Source organism: Brachypodium distachyon, chromosome 3, assembly GCF_000005505.3.
Source record: "Brachypodium distachyon strain Bd21 chromosome 3, Brachypodium_distachyon_v3.0, whole genome shotgun sequence".
Lineage (NCBI taxonomy): Eukaryota > Viridiplantae > Streptophyta > Magnoliopsida > Poales > Poaceae > Brachypodium > Brachypodium distachyon.
In genome coordinates, this window is record NC_016133.3 from 58,416,784 (window position 1) to 58,436,313 (window position 19,530).

The following is a 19,530-nucleotide window of genomic DNA, read 5'->3' on the forward strand; positions in this document are numbered from 1 at the left end:
CCAATACTAAATTTCTCTAAACATGGAAGCATGCCACATCATCATATAATTAATATGTTTACACTTGTTTAGTAGAAAACTCATTTTTTACACATGCATGTTAGTTCCATCAAGCTATTCCCACTAAGTGAAAAATGTACAATTTCATTATATTTTTCAATTTTGAATACTCTTTGTGTTAACTATAAATTTCCGCAACAACGTGCGGGGTATCATCTAGTTTCCAAAATGGTTGTCACCGAGGAGGCCATAATAAAATATTGGGTAAAGAACTAGACCTCATGTAGAACATGTATCGAATGGTTTGAGACAACAGTTGGTAAGAGGAGAGATGAAGACATTTATCGAAAAGTCAAGATTTAAAATACAGACCTTATATTTTGAAGCGGAGTAAGTAGCTGCTAATGTTGTCTTTTACACTAGTCTCTAATGATTTTTTTTCTGTACTTCTAGTATTATTTATACTGCAACCTTGCAAATGTTTTATACGGTGTATTGTAGTTTGCCCTCTAATGCACACTTATACTGATTTTAAATGCAATTTTTCACTAGCTTCTTATGCACTTTCTCTACTGCATATTTACATTGGTTTGTAAATATGCAGTAGAGAAACCAATGTAAACATTTTCTCTGATTTCTAACACTTTCTGAACTGTAAATGTTCACTAGTTTCAAGTGCATTGTCTCTGTTGTACATTTGTACTGATTGTTACTGCACCTTTTCCACCAGTTTTCTACTCCACTTCCTCAACTATAATTGCTTTCCCCCTGTTGTACATATAATTTTGCATTAGTTTATACTGCACTTTATAACGGTTTCTATGATTGTCCGGGTTTCTTTCCCGTGGTTTACTCCAAGAGAATGTTAGAACATTTCCAATGGGATCTCTCAAATTTTGTCTTAAAATGTTTTTTTTGTTGTCTATTTGGGGGAGGCAAATGGACACGCGTCCGCTCAGTGTCCGCCCTCGCGTCCCCCAAATTTTGACGTTATACTCCCATCTTGAGTACTACTGTACCAAACTTTTCCCTTGACGAACATTTTAATCACGAGTCACTCTTTGGCTAGCGAGCGTGGTGAGAAACCTTTCCTACTCTTTTCTAGTGGCTACTCCCATCTTGATGTTCCCCGGCCTCCCTCCACGATCTCTGCTAGCGCTGTTAAAATATGGTCCCGCTCGGTGTTCGAAGAGCGGATTCCAATGAGAGATGGAGCAGTTTGTGGCAAATTTGTCGCTTTGGACCTATGTTTTTCCTCCCGTGGTACAGTAGTAGCAGTGGTCTGGTCGCCGTTCAACTTGGAAGCAAAAAAAAGTGTTTCCAGACTCCAGATTCGAGGTCGTCTTGTTTGCATATACGGACATTCTCATTTTTCAGGATCACATATGCATAACACACGGATCAATTAAAGCCTTCGCAAAAAAGAATAAAAAAGGAAAAATAACAATATATTCGTATGAATTACTCGCGCCGTCCAATCTAAAGTGTTTGGCAGCCACTCGCTGGGGATTCCACTTGTAGTACAGCCAATTTCCTGGACGCATTGCCACTTGAGCACAACCTTGACGGTGCAAAAGAGACTTGACGACGCAAGATATGGTGTCCGGATTGCCGTTCTGACGAGGCGCCGTATTGGCGTATCAGGAATATTCACTGCTATGCTACTGGCAGGCTGCTAGCCTGCTACCCCCTAGCGGCCTAGCACAGATTCTTTCTCGATCTAGCGTTCCATCTCATTTCTGGCAATTTTGGGACGTCCCTTTTCCCCGATTCCGTTATCAGACGGAAGAGATGATGATGGGGTCGGGATTTGGCGGAAAGCGAGGGACAGGAGGCGGACACGTCGCTGCCCCCGGCCATACTGTCCCGGAAAACCGCAGCTGTCAACTAAGTCCATTTCTTTCGCTTCTCAGTGTACGTACGGTCCACGGAAAATTCCCCTCGTCTGGACTCTGGAGGAGGAGAATAAAAAGATCTATACTTCCTGCTACGAGCCTCCGAGCACAGCAATCCGTCAAAAAGAAACGAGTACAACAAACAACCTCTCAAATCCAATGGCACCATCCGTGTTTCCTAGGCTTTAGTAGGCTTTGGCAACGTTTTCAGTTTTACACACGCCAAGGTTTAATTCGAAAATCTTTTGCAAAAAAGGGTTTAATTCTAAATCCAGAGCAGGCAAAATTGCAAAGTGACTGATCTGGATCGAAGTGCAAGTGTACAGTGGGCATTTTTCAATGACTTATCAGTTGTGCTTGGAACTGCACGAATGGAATTTAACTGCAAAATTCCCCGAGCAGCCACAATTTTTGATCTGTCACGCCCTGCTGCTAGCACAACGGTCGTAGTACAAAATACGGACCACGAAAATGAAATGAGACGTACACCGTAGGCCGTATAGAATACACGCATCGCCCCAGTATCTAACGGCGAATGATGCAGATCAACGAGTGAAAATCAGCCCGACCAAAAATCCTGGACCCGTCTGTCCGCCCGTCGCTGTACAGGCAGCGTACGTACGCACACCTGTGCCGGGCGTATGTACGCTGGGCCTGTGCTCGTCTCCATACAGTACGGCATAGAGTGTGCTCCCATTGGCTGCAGTTCGTCTAGCTCCTCTCGCTCCATCGTCTCGGATGCAGCAGGGGAGCTATAGCTACTAGCTGGCTGGCCGGGGGAGGGCGTCGGATAAAAGCAAGGGAACAAGGGATGGTCCAAAGAAAGCTTTGGCCGCGCTGCCATCTCGCCTAAATAAAACTCTCCCCCACGCTCACCCCACTCCTCCACCACCAGCCAAATGCTCCTCTCCTCTTCCTCCTCCTTCCTCACTGGCTCAGCTCCACTGTAAAGAAGAACTCATCAGCAGAGCTCCCTGTACACACTGCGGCGCTCAGCTCAGCTGCTGAGCTGAGCTTAGTACGTGAGTGAGGTTCAAGCCGCCGATTGATCAAGTAAAGCAAGAAACAGAGGAAGAGAGAGCTCGGAGAAGATGATTACGGCGGCGGACTTCTACCACGTGATGACGGCGGTGGTGCCGCTGTACGTGGCCATGATCCTGGCCTACGGGTCCGTCAAGTGGTGGCGCATCTTCACGCCCGACCAGTGCTCCGGGATCAACCGCTTCGTGGCGCTCTTCGCCGTGCCGCTCCTCTCCTTCCACTTCATCTCCAGCAACAACCCGTACACCATGAACCTCCGCTTCATCGCCGCCGACACGCTGCAGAAGCTCATGGTGCTCGCCATGCTCACGGCCTGGAGCCACCTCTCCCGCAGCGGCTCCCTCGAGTGGACCATCACGCTCTTCTCCCTCTCCACGCTCCCCAACACGCTCGTCATGGGGATCCCCTTGCTCAAGGGCATGTACGGGGACTTCTCCGGGTCCCTCATGGTCCAGATCGTCGTGCTCCAGTGCATCATCTGGTACACCTTGATGCTCTTCATGTTCGAGTACCGTGGCGCCAGGATGCTCATCACGGAGCAGTTCCCGGATACTGCTGGAGCCATCGCGTCCATTGTTGTTGACCCGGATGTGGTTTCGCTTGATGGACGGAGGGACGCCATTGAGACGGAGGCAGAGGTGAAGGAGGACGGGAAGATCCATGTCACCGTGCGCCGGTCGAACGCGTCCAGGTCGGATGTTTACTCGAGGAGATCCATGGGGTTCTCGAGCACGACGCCGCGGCCGAGTAATTTGACCAACGCCGAGATCTACTCGCTGCAGTCGTCCAGGAACCCCACGCCCAGAGGGTCGAGCTTCAACCACACGGATTTTTACTCCATGGTGGGGAGGAGCTCGAACTTTGGTGCGGCGGATGCTTTCGGGGTAAGGACGGGCGCCACGCCGAGGCCGTCCAACTACGAGGACGACGCGCCGCCGAAGCAGCCGGCGCAGGGCAAGTACCAGATCCCGGGTGCCGCGATTAATGGCGCGGCGGCGGGGCAGTACCCGGCGCCGAACCCGGCGGTGGCGGCGCCCAAGAGGAAGGTGGCCACGGCGAACGGGCAGGGCAAGGGCGGCGGCGAGGACTTGCACATGTTCGTGTGGAGCTCCAGCGCGTCGCCCGTGTCGGACGTCTTCGGCGGCGGCGGCGGTCCGGACTACAACGACGCGGCGGCAGCCAAATCTCCCCGCAAAAGTAAGCTTAAAGCAGCAATCTTTCCTTGTCACAACGTAGTTTACTCCCGTTTCCAGTGCCTGATTTTGGGGATTTGTGTTTCGTTGTTTGTTTATTATGGCGGCAGTGGATGGAGGAGCCAAGGAGAGGGAGGACTACGTGGAGCGCGACGAGTTCAGCTTCGGGAACAGGGGCGGCGCGATGGAGAGGGACGCGGAGGCCGGCGACGAGAAGGCCGCTGTGGGCGGCGGTAATGGCGGTGCAGCGGCGGCGGCGATGCCTCCGACGAGCGTGATGACGCGGCTGATCCTGATCATGGTGTGGCGCAAGCTCATCCGCAACCCCAACACCTACTCCAGCCTCATCGGCCTCATCTGGTCGCTCGTCTGCTTCAGGTCCCTAACACCACAGCGTAGCTAAGCTAGCTCACTCGCAGAACAAATTCAGTTACTAGATCGTGAGTGATTCATACTGCTAGTATACGGTAAGTAGGCGTTTGTCTGATTGCTGCATTTGGGGTTGGGCGCAGGTGGAACTTCGAGATGCCGGCAATCGTCCTCAAGTCCATCTCGATCCTGTCGGATGCAGGGCTCGGAATGGCCATGTTCAGTCTCGGTCGGTACTCCCTTCTTTACATACTTTGCAGCTAGTGTACTCGCAGACTATTCCTGGAGTCCAATCCAACAGTAATACTAACTGAATCCGGTCTCTGGTCGCGTGTGTTTGTGCAGGGCTGTTCATGGCGCTGCAGCCCCGGATCATCGCGTGCGGGAACAAGGTGGCGACGTACGCCATGGCCGTGCGCTTCTTCGCCGGCCCGGCCGTCATGCTCGCCGCCTCCTTCGCCGTCGGGCTCCGCGGCACGCTCCTGCACGTCGCCCTCGTCCAGGTAACACTTTGCCAGGGGATCAAAAGCGGCAGCGGGAAAAGTCTTGGCGTGCTCGTGTCCCTTCTTTCCCCCTCGTGCTCTGCTTTTTCTCACGCTAGAAAGCTTTCGCTTTAACCCTTCTCTTGCAGCAGTAATAACCTTTCCCCCTCTCGTGTTCTGTTGTGAGCAGGCAGCGCTGCCTCAGGGCATTGTCCCCTTCGTCTTCGCAAAGGAGTACAGCGTGCACCCTGACATTCTCAGCACAGCGTAAGTGTCCCTCCCATCCCATGTCTCACGCACCGACAACGCACAAAGGATTCTCTCTACCAATTTGCGACCTCTGACCGACCGCTTGGATTCTCTCCTTTGCAGGGTCATATTTGGCATGCTCATCGCCTTGCCCATCACGCTCGTCTACTACATCGTGCTCGGGCTCTTCTGAGCATCGCCGCTCCGCGTCGATCGGCGGCGTGTAAAGGATCGATCGCTGCCGCTGCAGCAAGTCCAGGAGCAGCGGCAGCGTCCAGCAGAAGAGGAGGCGCCACAGGAGGAATTCGTAGAGCTATAAACGAGGGGGGCTTCATTTCTTCTTCCTCTGATTCTCTCTTTCTCTAGAACAACACGAACGGTAGCTTAGGTAGGACAATGGCGAGTCAAGACTCGAAAGGGCAGGTGCAAGTACAAAAGCTTTGGGGGGCGGGGGACAGGGGATCGATCCGGTTCAAGGTTGTCGCAGGCAGAATGGGTTCGGTGCTGAAATTAAGGGGTTGGTTAGCGAGTTTTGGTTGGCTACTCTGACCCTCTGTAAACTGGATGATGATGCTATTCTGATTGATAACCGAGAGATATCATCATCGGCCTTGTGTTTGCTCGTTCGTCGTCTCGTGGTCTCGCTGAGCTGACACGATGCTTCAGTTCATTCCATCCAAGTAGTAATTTTCAGAGTGTCTGAACTTCCGTTGTTCTCCTAAACTTACTGTGTACGTAATTGACACTCTCTTCTTCTTCTGGGTGTTTAAATTCCACGAGTAGTAAACAGTGTCCGGAGAACAACAGCGTTGTGATCGATCAAGTTGAGGCCACGGAGACGCATGGGCGAATGAATCGGTGAATGAATGGGCGATGATGCCGGCCTTCCCCATCGATCAGTGCTGCTCTGCTAGCTGATTTGATTTGATAGGACGTCGTGCCCAGGCAACAGTTTTTTTTAGGCCCCGCCAATTAGTGCCCGAGCGACTTAAGTTGCATCGATGGAGACGGCACCAAGAAACACAAGTAACGGTTCCACTTGTAATCATGGAGATTTTCCCTTTTCCATCAACCTCTCCCGTTGATCGAAATCATGGAGATCAATTAGCCATTATAGATTCAGAAAAGGTTAGCAGCGGTTACTGAAAGACGTAAGAGTATTCTGTTTCTGAACACACTGTCGCGTGTAACACACAATGAACGTTCGGCGGCAGCGACTTGGGTCTTCTTGGCTTTAAACACTAAACTTGGTAACTGGTTGATTAGCTCGTTCTGATGAAGAAATTCAGAAAAATATTGAAAAAGAAGAAAAGCCGGTGGGGCCACGTTCGGTGAAGGGCATTATGCGCTAATGTGGGATTTGATGTGGACTGGTGGAGCATATCCAGCGACAAGCAGGGCCCTCTAGGTTGCTGTCGCATTAAGTGCCTTGCCCCCCCTTCCCTATCCTTTCCCTTCTTTTTTGCGGCCTTCCGCTGCCTAATGCTAGCTAGTTAGAGTTAGGCTTCCGCTGATGACTGTACTTAGCTGTATCTTCGATCTATATATCGTCAGCACACCATCATCTAACCATAGCCCCCATATGGTTTTTTCTTTCTATTGTGATTTGTAATTAGCATGTGATACTGTGGTGATCAAATCATTTTTATGAAAGAAACCCAATATATGGGTTGGCTCGCGATGTTTGGTTTCTACTCCGGTTTGGTTTCCATACTCCACATGATCTAATCAGATGAATTGTATCTCCACGGTGATTGGTTCCCTGTATCTCTCAGATTGATTAGTTTTTAACAAATCTGAACCGTACAATAACTTTTGTAAAATCTAGATTCTGCTATTTTAATTACATATTAGATCCCTTTTTAACCATGATCTGAGATATTCATAGTCGGGGCAGTTTGGTGCACAAGGTCGGCAGTAGCATCTAGTGTGAACACTAATGGGCAATTAGTGTTTAGAGAGGTTGAGTGTCTTCTTCCTTCTTTTTGACTAGTGATCCGATTAGTCTCATGAAGAGTGGCAGGATGGGAAATCTTCCTTTACTAAAGAGAGGAACATCGCCTGTAATCTAATGACAGAGCAAACTTGCCGACAAAAGTTTGGAGAGTTCCGGGACGAAAGAGATGGCAAGCAGCCTCGGTGCACTGTTTTGGGGAAGATGTTTGGTTTGTGCTTTGCGCGTGTACGAAAAGTTTAGGGGTGACCACAACACAGGCGCGCGAGGGGAGGCGCCATACAAAGCTTCTTTTGTTGCTTAAGGTGTAGTTGTGAAATGAGGTAAAAAAAAACTAAAACGAGTTGTGTTAAATAAAATCTGGGGCTTGGTTCTACCCAATAACCATATATTATCTCACTATCCACTAACACATATTGTGCAATCTTATTCTGTCCATGACTATTTTCATTAAAAAAAATGTGTGGTACTACTCCCTCCTAAATGTAAGATGTTATAGTTTTGTCCTGATTCAAACTTCTTTACTTCGTGAAAAGAAGCTCGACTGAATTTATAACAAAAAATAATTAATATTTACAATAACAGATAGATTTAATGAAACTAATTTAGAGTGATAGATGTTTGTATTTCTTCTATAAGGTTGGTTAAATTTTTAAAGTTTGAGTTAAGACAAACCTATAACATCTTACATTTGGAAACAAAGGGAGGACACTCAATCGTCGAGGCTCTCGAAATAGATGACCAAATTTCGATTATTATCTTTGGCGTTGTTGGTGGGGGTCAGATCAATACAACATCGAATATCGTGGAATACCAATTAGGCTTTCAATCTCATCCTTCTACAACTCCAGTCAAAGTGTCCGCGTCGTCACTAGCGTCCACGACACTCCCGCTATGACTGCGGGAGGGAATAGAGGAGAGATAGGGGACGGCACCAGAAGGGGACGGCAGGCACCGCCCTAGGTGACGGACCAGTCCATCAGAGACGCAGTTGATGATGGCGAAGCGAAGAAGACGACGAAAGCACAAGACTTCAAATCCAGTTGCAATCGTCCGCTTCGCTCCCGCTACGACTGATGGAAATAGGTTAGTCAATATACTTATATTCTCAACACTTCCCCTCACGTCCAGGCTATTTTAGTCCTTGCCCTGGGTTCGGTGTAGGCCGCGAAATCTTTTTTTTTAATACTGCGTGAGGAGAGTCTTGAACTTAAGACCTCTTGGCTCTAATACCATGTAGAAGGATGAGATTGGAAGCCTAATTGGTATTCCACGATATTCGATGTTGTATTGATCTGACCCTCATATGGAGTATATATAGAGGTACAAAGGGGGAGATAGACTTGGAGTATAAGACAAGTAATCTTGTTTAAACTAATTATATCTTATCTCTAATCCCAAACATATCATATCTCTGACAGGTGGCACGGAAAATAGTAGCACAATATGCGTGTGAGACAATAGGTTTGTAAGTCTTGATGCACCAAGAGATGCCTTCCATTATTGCACTTTATGTAGAGAAAGATAATTTTTGTTGTCCCCCGACTTACCATGTGGCCATCGATACATTGAGAGCACTTGGAGGCACAGTACCTATTGGTGTTGTTCTTCTGGCGCTGGCTCTCCAAGAAGAAATGCCACTTCATTCTCCGGATCCTACGCTGGTGACACTTAGGTGGAGAAGGTTCTGTGGAGATTGGCAATGAAGAGAACGAGCAAACACACACGAACAAGAGAGGAGAGTTGAACCAACCTCATGCTAAGTCACAAGAAAAACTAAATCACATCGGTATCAATACCCTTTTTTGGTGGATTGAGGATCCAATAGTATTTACTTCTGAGAACCGAGGAACGAATAAATATAGAAAAAAAGATAGTTGACTAAACGCATATACTTTAATGATAGTTTTGGGACGAAAAATATTTTTGCAGTTATATTTATAAGAATCAAGTAAATTTAATCATCAATCACGGTGGATAGGGTTCATAGCGCAGATACCTTGCAAAAAAACAAGAGAAATCCTCAATCCATAATCATGATACCCATCCGTCCCTCCGCCATGTATATAACGGCCAACAAGAGCTGTCGTCTTTCCTGGTGCATCGCCGTAAACCTAATTGGTTACTTCCAATTATGTAAATCAATAGTTCAAACCGCACTCAAGGGTAGGACATTTCACATTGATATAGGAACTTTTGTACCCGAAACAATAGTATCTCCAATTATAGCCCCTCTGGGATGTAAAAATATATCTCTTCTCACCATCCACGTTGTATGAGACAAATGTATGCATTTCGATTAGGGTTGTATTCTATGGTTACGATTCTACCAGATATGTCCTTTTCATTCCGTCGAAAATCGATTAAGTCTGCTTCTCCGTAAGGCAAGATATTTACTCTTCTCAAGTTTCTTGTTCCCACCATGATCCCCGTGACCAATGTTGCTGCTCCCGATGCTACTTCTGAGATCATTGTCCACAATATTGGCGGAGGACAGATAGTTTTTGAGGTAGGGATTGTTAGAAGTTAACAGATAAAATTCAATGTTTTTTCTATTTTGCAAAATTACATTTTAATTAATAAATTTGTTTTGGTCAGTCTATTTTGTAATGCAATATTGTCTGCTATCTAAATACCTCTCCATTACTACAATTTAAAATCATATATTTCAAAAGTTAATTTTAGTGTTTTTGTATTATATAAGTTTTTTAAATATTTGTGTCTATTTTATTTTGTATCAAATATCAATTATATAAAAATATATATCAAATCAACTATTATTCAAATCGTGATACAAATATATCTACCACATAGAATATATAACAATTAGTATGATTTGAAAGCAGTTTCTAGGTAGAGGGAGACGAGCAACAACTCAAATCTTTATAAGATAAATGTTAAAGATATTTATATATTTACCGACCTAAAAGATCAAACAGATATTTATCATAATAGAGAAGACACTTCCGCATATTTATAGAGATATGCTATTTCCTCAACAAGAATAACACAAGCTAAAACATGGTTTGTCAAAAATTGGGACTCACTGTAATAAAGAAAAATACACCACTTTATAATGATTCTCATATCTACTTTCATTAAGCAAGAAATATGGGTAAAGGAAAGACCGTTAAGGCAATCGTGAGCAATTGTACATGGACATCAGCAGTCGATACCCAAAATAACTAAGGGGGCAGCTTACAAGAAACGCTTCATGAGCCATGGTTAAGAAGTAAGAGAACAGACCCTTGATGAGTCATGGTTAAAAGGGCAAGAAAAATAGACAAGTTTACAAGTATTATTTCCGTCCCACTATATGAGGCACGCACGTGTTTCTAGATTACCTACTTAACTAACGAATGAAACTACATTATTAAAATTTTATATCCATAAAAAGTTGTTTTGATAATAAATCTAATGATATGTTTTTTGGGCAATATAATACATATGTAATAAATTAAACTAATGATTTAGTAATACATGCGTGCCTCGTGTATTGGGACGAAGGTAGTAAAAGACATGCTTATTTACACGAGAAGCATTTTGCGACTATCTTCTTTATCAAATGGGCCAGGCCGGGAGGTTGTGCATGAGCCTGCTTTTCACCTTAGTGGGCCGGCATGGCATGACCCGTTTGTATGTGAGCCTGTGGTTCAGGCCAGGCTAAGTCCGATTAGGACCGTGCGCCCTTGGCTAGGTATACACCTCTCCCTTTCTCTGCTCCATCTCGCCACCGAGCGCTCTAGCCTCCTCGCTCTCGCTCGAAAGAAAATCCCTCATGGTAGACCCTCTTAGATCCGTGACATATGGTGTTACAAATCTTAAAGCACGACAGGAATCTCGTTTTCTCTTTCAGTGTTGTTCCTCTAATTCATGATATTCTGGTTTGATGTCAAATACAGATCGCTCACTTGTTGTAGATCAATCTATTTCAGGACATAAGACAACATCTCTTAATCCTAAACAGAGTATGACATCATCAATTATTTATCAGCGCCTTGTCTACAACTTGGATCGTGTAAGCAACAATTAGGTAGCGTCTCCATGGCGGAGATGATGTTGGTTTCAAGATGAAACGATTCCAAGAAGTACGTATCATTCAAATGTTTAACTGTGTAATCAATACGAATTTGACTTTGAAGAGAAAAACCCCATCCGTTACGGCAGAGGAAAAAAATGATTGATATGGTCCATAGCAGAGATCCATGTCCTCCCGAGGTGATGGTCGGTATTGCCCGGGGCATCTGATGATAGCACGGTACCATCAGCGTTGAACGACATGCATGCATGGCCTCACTCAGACTGTCAGACAGGGCCGGCCACCCCAGACAGGCTGCTGACACGGACGCGCTTGGCGACGACATGTCACGCCAAACCACGGGAGCTAGCGCCCGTTTCCTTCCACGGGGGCCGGCAGGCTGGACCGTGCCCAAGCAGTGAGCCAACAGGAACGCGATCGAGATAGCCTCCTTGCGGCAGCTAGCTTCTGGTCTCCGGAGCCGAAGCGACGATCCTACTCTCGTACCACGTCCAAAATAGACATGCAGCCGAGCTGATCGAACGTTTATTCGTACGTCCCGAGAATAATTACGCCGACACGGAAACATGCACGTTCGATCCAGTCCTGCAGAGGCCGGGGGGCACACGGCAGGCACGTCGCTGAGCATATACAGCGGGCAGGGCAGCAGGATCGAGCCGTGCAGCTCCAATTCGGCCCGACGGCTGGCACCTAGAGTCGCCACGCGCGCGGGGCTGGAGAGTACCGGAGAAGACGACGGGCAGATATCATCGCTGTCGTGTGCTCGCTCCGGCCGGGTTCATTGCCATTGGCGACCCATACCACCCCCATGCGCCATTTGATTTTTTTCCCCCCCTTCCATCTCTCTGTCATGGCGCCCCGGCCGGCCCAACAGCACAGTAGCGTAAACACCGACATCACGCCACGAGCCGAACAAGCTAGGTGACGCCCGTGTAATGCCAGCAGCCCGTTACAGTGTATTGCAGCTCTCGCCTCACCGGCACCGCTGTCAGCTGTGCCAAGACCAAGATTGACAGCGCCGGGCCACTCGAGCCTGCCCCGGAAGAATAGGAAGGATCAGCGACACGTGGGCCTGGGCCCGGAGCTTCGCACCCAACAGTAGCAGGTGGCAGGCAGCGGCCGTGGGGCCCACATCTTCATCCAGGCCGAGTTACTCCACCATGCAGACTGCAGTTTCGTTTTTTCATTTTTCACTCGCGTCGCTTTGGAGTACGGCTGCACCTTGCTAGTAGTACTACTGTAAAAAATTTCAGGGAAGAGCAACACCGGAAGCAACGCTGAAAGGGGGATGGGCGAGTTGTACACGGGCATACGCTTTCCGTATCCTGCCGGTACTACTCCACTGTTGGGCTTCAGAATTTCAGAATCCTCCTCCTTCTACGCTGCAGGTTGCTACTAGCACCCATCGCTTCCTTTGTCAGTCAGCTTTCGTGCCGTTCTCTGGCTGCGCCCCTGCATTAACGTCTCGTGCTGTCGTGCACCCCACCCCAGCCCAGCCAGGTCGGTAACATGCATGGCTCAACCGTGCAACCCTGACCGCCTGTAGTGTGCCCAGCCATTAGTACTCAAGCTTATATGAATGTTTGAGTGAGTATTCAGAGAAAATTCTTGAAAGCACGGTGGTACAGAAAACTGTTGCTAGCGAATTCTGCCTGGACCATATATACGACACTACGCTTGCGCCCCGTCGCCGTCGATCCGACCCACGGACAGCATCTCTCTACGCAGTACAGGTACAGCGTGTCGTGTCCAAATGCCGGCCGGGCCGGGACGAGTCACTTTCTCCGCTGAGCTTTCCGGGAAGAGTTCGCGGCGGGTTTCCGAAGTCCATCTTTCAGCTTAATTAACCCGCCACGAGAGCGGGCGCAGAGCTCGATCTTCGGCCAGGGCGACCAAGAAGCTACGCGTCGCAATCAACCAACATCGTCGACATCGACCAGAGCCTCCGTGTTGCCGTTGGGTATGCGGTTCTTCTCTTTCTCCGGGCCTGCGTTTTGGAGCCGGAAATGCTGTGAAATCGTCCGATTTTCGTGCTGTTTCACGCTCGATCGCCAGTGCCCGTCGTCCCACGGCGACCGACCGAGCTGCTAGTCGACATGCACCAGTCATCAGGAGACCAAAGAAGGCTCTATTTTTGCAAATTGCGATTTGCAGAAAGGAAATAGTACTGCGGAGTTTGCAAAAAGACAGAGGCCCCCTCCCATGCGGGAACAGTCGGGGCCTGTAGCCAGAAAGGAACGGACCTAGTGCCATGGTGTATTGGTGTGGGTGTTCTCCACAAAGGAGGCACATCCACAAATTTCCAGATGCTCAGAACTATGAATCGGCTTGGATTGATATATCCTTCAGGTCCTAATAATGGAACCCCGAGGAATTCAGGCTGAGGGCCGGGCCATTGCATGTTAATTATGCCATGCATGAATAATCCCACATGCATAAGCTGATGGCAGTAGAGAATTCCCAGAACGAGACGTAAATTATGCTCCCTGTCTCTCACGAGTGCGCATCAGCGAGTGGACACTAACCTCGGTGCGCAATTGAGTTATTCGCGTAAACCGCAAATGTCCAAGGAAAACAAGCCTATTTTAACACCTCTGTTAACACTTAGGTGCTCGTCTTGTCGGGAGGCTTTCAATTAAGCTGCTTACATGTGACGCGTTACCGGATTTAATTATGGTCTGGATCAATTGTATTGTCAGCTAGTAGGAGTAATATATGTGCAAGGAAAAAGATCATGTCGTCAAGATTTGACAGTATGCGCAGCAAAGGCTCGCGCTTTGAGTCGCAAAGTGCTAATAAAACGAGATTTGCATGATGTATCAACTGCCGGAGGATTCGATCGAGAGCGATGTGAGTGGGTTTTTCACATGGATCTTTGATAATGCTACACTAGTGCTAACTGCTAGTACCACCTAAGCAATTATTTGCGGGTTTATTGCTGAAGCCGCTGATAAAAGGAGAAGAAGAAAATGGAGGAAAAAGAAACGGCAACAAAGAAGTGGACCATCCACTCTTATAAGGTCCCAAATCAAATGTGTTTGGAAGTTAGCACGTAAAATGAGTACTGCCTAATGGCGTGTTCCGATCGCGGGCCCAACCTGTCTATCTATCAGGATAGCCGAAACGAATGCAACCTTGCGCCTATGGTACCGAATCTCAAGCCTGACCACAAAAGCTACCTAATCATTCCGACAGAATGGATCGATTATCTGCATCCAGATTTTTCTCACGAAAATTTTGTAATAAGGATTCTGGTGAGTTTGTTGTTAAGCCTTTTGTAGGCTGCTTGAAACAATGCTAAAGAAAAGCAGGGGAATTGTAAAAGGAATGACTGCCTGTAACAGTCCTGACAAGCAAGGGAATGTTTCACCTGAAAAGGCAAACATATCAGACATGGATGTACACCCTGAAAGCTATGCACTGGAATTGTTCACAAAGTTTGGTAGTGTTTCTCACTAGCTTAGCTACCCTGTCATGCGTTGCCCATAACCCAGGACCTCTCTATGCACCTAGATTAATTGTAGAGTTCCAGATCCTCCTCTGAAAGCCATGTCTCACCTAACAGAGTTAGATAGGGCGGCATCACACAAGAAATCATTCATCGACCACGCTTCATGCATATGTGCATGGATTTCATCATCACAGAGAAAAGCAATCAAGGCATCGATCATACCTGTCTGTCTGTCCATGCTGAAATGTGCTGTTTATCATCGCGTCGAGATTGACACGAGGGGAAGGATTAATTTAATTTGATGATGGAAACATGTCAATTGCTGCTACAAATGCTTTTGATGGAAGATTCTTTTGCTTCCCCGTACAAACATTCACTACGGGCTTAAACAACCGGTGGGATCCATTGAGCAGAGATGTGTGCTATTTTTTCCGAAAATGGAAGCTTTTATTTATCAATCGATACACATAGAGTATCACACCCCCGCTCTCTGCGCCGGAAACGCACACATCCAACCAAGTACGAGACAAAAAAAATATTACATCAAAAAAAAGTAACATCTTTATGCAAACTCAATCCGCAGGCGTTTACCCATTGTGGGTAAAAAAGTTTCTGACCACTTGCTCCAACTTGTTGCACGCTATCAAAGCTAGCTGACGATCCTTCGGCTTAAGGAGGATAGACAGGTACGGAGCCAAAGAGTGCGAGAATACAAGACCTGCAAAGGAGAAGTTAAGTACTTTCTATTAAACGCAATATCAATTCTCCATAGCCAAATTGCCCAACATAAAGCGGCAGCTCCAACCATAAGAAGCGCCTTCAACCTTTTATTAACCCCCTGTAACTATGACCCAAACATATGAGGGGCATGACCCAAACATATGAGGGGCATTGCGAGGTGAAAAAAAATTAGAAACTATTTGGACTATTAGCCACACAAAACGGGAGACACGACACCGGAAAAAAAAGGTGTGTTATATTTTCATCTTCATGACAGAAATAACACTTTGAGTTCCCATTCCAATTGCGTTTTAACAAGTTGTCTTTAGGTAAAGTGACGCCCAGCCGCAAGAACCAAAGAAAAATTTAAATCTTTAGAGGAATCTTTAGATTCCATAACCCTTTGTTGAAATTCGGGATGTCAGAATGTACCAAAGCCTGGTACATAGATTTAACCGAGAACATTCCACTGGGATGGAGATTCCAAATAAATATATCTCTTCCATGAGAAAGATTGACGTTGATAAGGCGAGTTAGAAGTTCTGTCCAAGCCACCAATTTTGGTCCAACAAGGTTTCGCCTCAAAGACATATTGGGAGGGAAAAAAGCGAGAACCTATGTCAATATATCACACTCATTATGAGCAATGAGATATAATGATAGATATTGCTCTCGGAGAGAACGACCATCGAGCCAAGAATTCTCTCAGAATCTCGCTTGAGAGCCGTCCTTAATAGAGATGTGTGCCACAGACTGTAGTAACGGTGGGTTCAAAATGCTGCAAAAACAGGAAAGCTGGTTGCTGTTTCGAAACACTTTCCTGCTTGGACACAATCAATCTATTCTCCTGAAGCGTACGTTATAAGTACTGTGTGTGTCCATCCTGATATACCAATCAGCTTTGCCTTGGTAGCTCGACATTTTCCATGTGGAAAGAAAGGAAGGCGTTTACCTTCCAAGTTGTTGTTTTTTCTTTGAGAATTTCCAAGTTCTATTTTGGGGCTTCTTAGGCGGGCGGCCCACGTGTGTTGGACGGCCATTTTGCTCCACGTACCCCTTTCTCGCGATCCCATTGGCCTCTTCGGAGAACTGGAGGCCTTGTTCTGTGACCGAAGATGGGCCTGCTCTTTTCTTATGCCGAGCTGGGCTAGTTGTACGGTTGTCTTTGGGGCCACCCGATCTGAACAAATATTAACGCAAGGCCCACGTGGTTATGTGCAAATGTGCCTGGAGAAGGACTTGTTAATGGCCTGCAGCCTGCCTTTTGAGACACTGTGCTGATTGCTAATGCTGGCCACTTGGTTGCGTGAGAGCTTCCTCTCCCTCTCTCTCAAAAAAAAAAAAGGTTGCGTGAGAGCCTAATTATTTTTGTGAATGTTCTCAGAACATTCCCATGCCTTGAGTTGAGTATCTTGCACTTCAAGACGGCGGAGGTGCCCTAATCCATTGCTGATCACTCTATCTTATCCAAAGGACGCCCGCGCCCGGTACATCTGCTTTCTTCTGGGGTGCGTGGTGGGGGCTACAAACAGCAATCCATAGCAAACATTCGGCAGTTGTTAAGGTCGTGATCAAATCCTCTTCAATTTTTCGCGTACAAAAGAGGGGCGCACCCTATTTAAAGCGATAGATACAAGAGATAGAATCATGTTCGATCTCAAAAAGGAAGAGAAAGCAATAGTAACCATGATGAGAGTCTATGAACTAAGCAGGACGAGATAATCATCTGCTCCAAAAGGGAGTAACTAACACCAAAAAGGTAAGACAGCGAATCGGCTGGCCTGTGCATAATCTCTCTGGAAGCCTGATCACGTACAGGTTACGGCCAGGCGGCCAGCGATACAATAATAATGCAGATAATTAAATTATGCGTGAATTTAATCGCGTAATAATGCCGGAGCAGTGCCAGGCACCGTGCAGCTGCGAGATCTCGCGCTGGCATGTTCCAGCCCGACTGGAACGCAAATGGCACGTCGAGGATTACTGGCAGGCAATTTCGTGGTCCGCAGGAGAAAGCGCAGGCGGCGGCCCAATCAATCACACCCTGAATCCAGCTTCGCTCCCCTGTGTCCGCGCTGTCCTCCCGATCCGTTGATTTGATCCATTCCATGTCAGCTGCACGTCAAAGCGAAAAGCGTCTTAGATCGATAATCTTTTTAAATCTTCCAATAAAGCATGGATCATCGTGTGTACGTGAACGTGACTGATAACGCACTAGACAGAGAGAAACTTCGCTGGCAGATCAATATCATTAGCATTGCATTGCTACGGATAAAAAGCAACAGATTAAATCTTGTAAGCAGCTGAGGTGATATACCATAAGCACTATCCGGATCGTGCCATGGATAAGAATCTAAAGGCCGTGTCATGTTTAACACGAGCCGTTTCAAGCCGAGATTCATCTTGGACTAGTATAGTCCATGAACCTGATCCGGGAGACAAGAAAAGAAAAGCAGTGTAGTAAAAGCGTGGCAGGGAGGCTTCCTCTTGGCGAACGTTGCAAATGGGCCCGCGGTTTCCGGCCCACGTCAGCCAGCCAGCCAGCAAGCCGCGCCTACCGTTGACTCTCCGTCCACGGCCACGAGCCAAACCGCCTTCCCGATAAAACCCAGACGACAACCGAAGCCTTCATCCGCCGCAGAGAGAGAGACCTGCCGCAAAAATCCACACAGAAAAAGCACAGGGGTTTCTTTCCTTCCTTCCTCCTCCCCCGTGACCCGCCGCCGCAGCGACGATGATGGACGGCAGCGCCGACCGCGACCGCGAAAACGGCGGCGGCAACTCGTTCGACGAGGCGGAGGCGGCCTTCTTCGGCCGCGGCGGAGGCCGCGGCTGCTGCTGCTTCTTCCCCTGCTGGCCCGCGCCCTCCTCCTCGTCCTCCTCGGCCGCGCACCAGCGCATCGGCGGCGCGGCGGACGAGAAGGAGGAAGGCCCCCGCTGGTGGCGGGGCGCGGCGGACGCGGTGCTCAAGGTGCGGGAGTGGTCGGAGCTGGCGGCTGGCCCGCGCTGGAAGACCTTCATCCGCCGCTTCGGCCGCGGCGGCGCAGCCGGGCAGCGGAACTTCGGCGGCGGACGCAAGCTCAACTACGACGCGCTCAGCTACGCCCTCAACTTCGATGAGGGCCATGGCGCCACTCCTGAGCCCGGCGGCGGCGACTACCAGTACCGCGACTTCTCCTCCCGCTTCGCGGCCCCGCCGACGGGCTCCTCCGCCAAGTCCTCCATGGACCTCGGCGGCCGCGACGCCCCGCCGCTCTTCTTCAGCCCGCCGCCGCCCATCATCGAAGCCTGACCGCGTCGAATCTCCCGCACCAGACCAGATGAGATAAGGTCAAAATTCCATCAGTTCAAAGGCGGCGAAAAGACGATGGCCTTTTCCATTGGGGAGCGCGTGTTCGATCGGTGAGCGTCTGCGCGAGATCGCCGTTTCCGTTGCTTTCTCATCCTCCTCTGTTCCCTTATTAGATTGGTTCGTCACTGTACAAAAGGAAAGCGACTGTTACATTCATTCCTTGTCATGAAACTCCGTCCATGTTATCACAATTTTGTCCTCCGATTGCAGATGAGAATCTCAAAATTCTTTGCTTTTGACCAACAAATCATCAATGGTTGGCTGTGGTGTCGCGTTAGCAGTTTTGATTACTCGCAATTAGTTGAGTGTGTTTGGCTGGAAACTTGCACGATTGGGAATTCGAACCCGAATTCTAAAAGCTTTGCGTGTTCCAGCTGTGACTGATTGCGACCCAAGGAATTGGGGGAGGCTGACCTCGGATGGAGGCGTTCTAGAGGCCGCCAAGATGATGATGCTTGTCGCCATCGTGCACGCGTCTTACAAAAAATATACAGTACACTCAATAGGATGGCACGAGGCGGCTGCAATCTTCTGACGTATGTTCCCATTGTTGGTGTCATTTCCACTCTATTTTGCTCAATTTCTTCTTACATCTCGATTGGAGATGTATGCGCCGGGTCAGAATGGAATGCCTTTGTGTTGGGCCAATGCAAGCGCGTAGAGCCACCATGACGATTTCTTGGATATCACAGGACAGGACAAATATAGTAATCCAGTGTAGGCCATTTGTGAGAATATGAAAACCATACGCCATGCTCATGATCAGGCGTATCATCTTATCTTTG

The 19,530-nt window shown here is 47.9% G+C and overlaps 2 protein-coding genes across 2 annotated transcripts; both read left to right on the forward strand.

Moving 5' to 3' along the window:
• The first annotated feature begins 2,569 nt into the window (after nucleotides 1-2,569).
• LOC100837998 (auxin efflux carrier component 1a) lies at nucleotides 2,570-5,855 on the forward strand. The gene is made up of 6 exons (XM_003570618.4): nucleotides 2,570-4,133; nucleotides 4,240-4,507; nucleotides 4,642-4,727; nucleotides 4,844-5,001; nucleotides 5,171-5,247; nucleotides 5,353-5,855. The coding sequence occupies exons 1-6, from the start codon at nucleotides 2,987-2,989 to the stop codon at nucleotides 5,420-5,422; spliced, it is 1,806 nt and encodes a 601-aa protein (XP_003570666.2). The 5' UTR covers nucleotides 2,570-2,986; the 3' UTR covers nucleotides 5,423-5,855.
• A 12,147-nt stretch (nucleotides 5,856-18,002) lies between these two features.
• On the forward strand, nucleotides 18,003-18,992 carry LOC100823892. Its single transcript, XM_010237823.3, has one exon. It carries the CDS (start codon nucleotides 18,128-18,130, stop codon nucleotides 18,683-18,685), a length of 558 nt encoding a protein of 185 aa, XP_010236125.1. The 5' UTR covers nucleotides 18,003-18,127; the 3' UTR covers nucleotides 18,686-18,992.
• The last annotated feature ends 538 nt before the right edge of the window (nucleotides 18,993-19,530 follow it).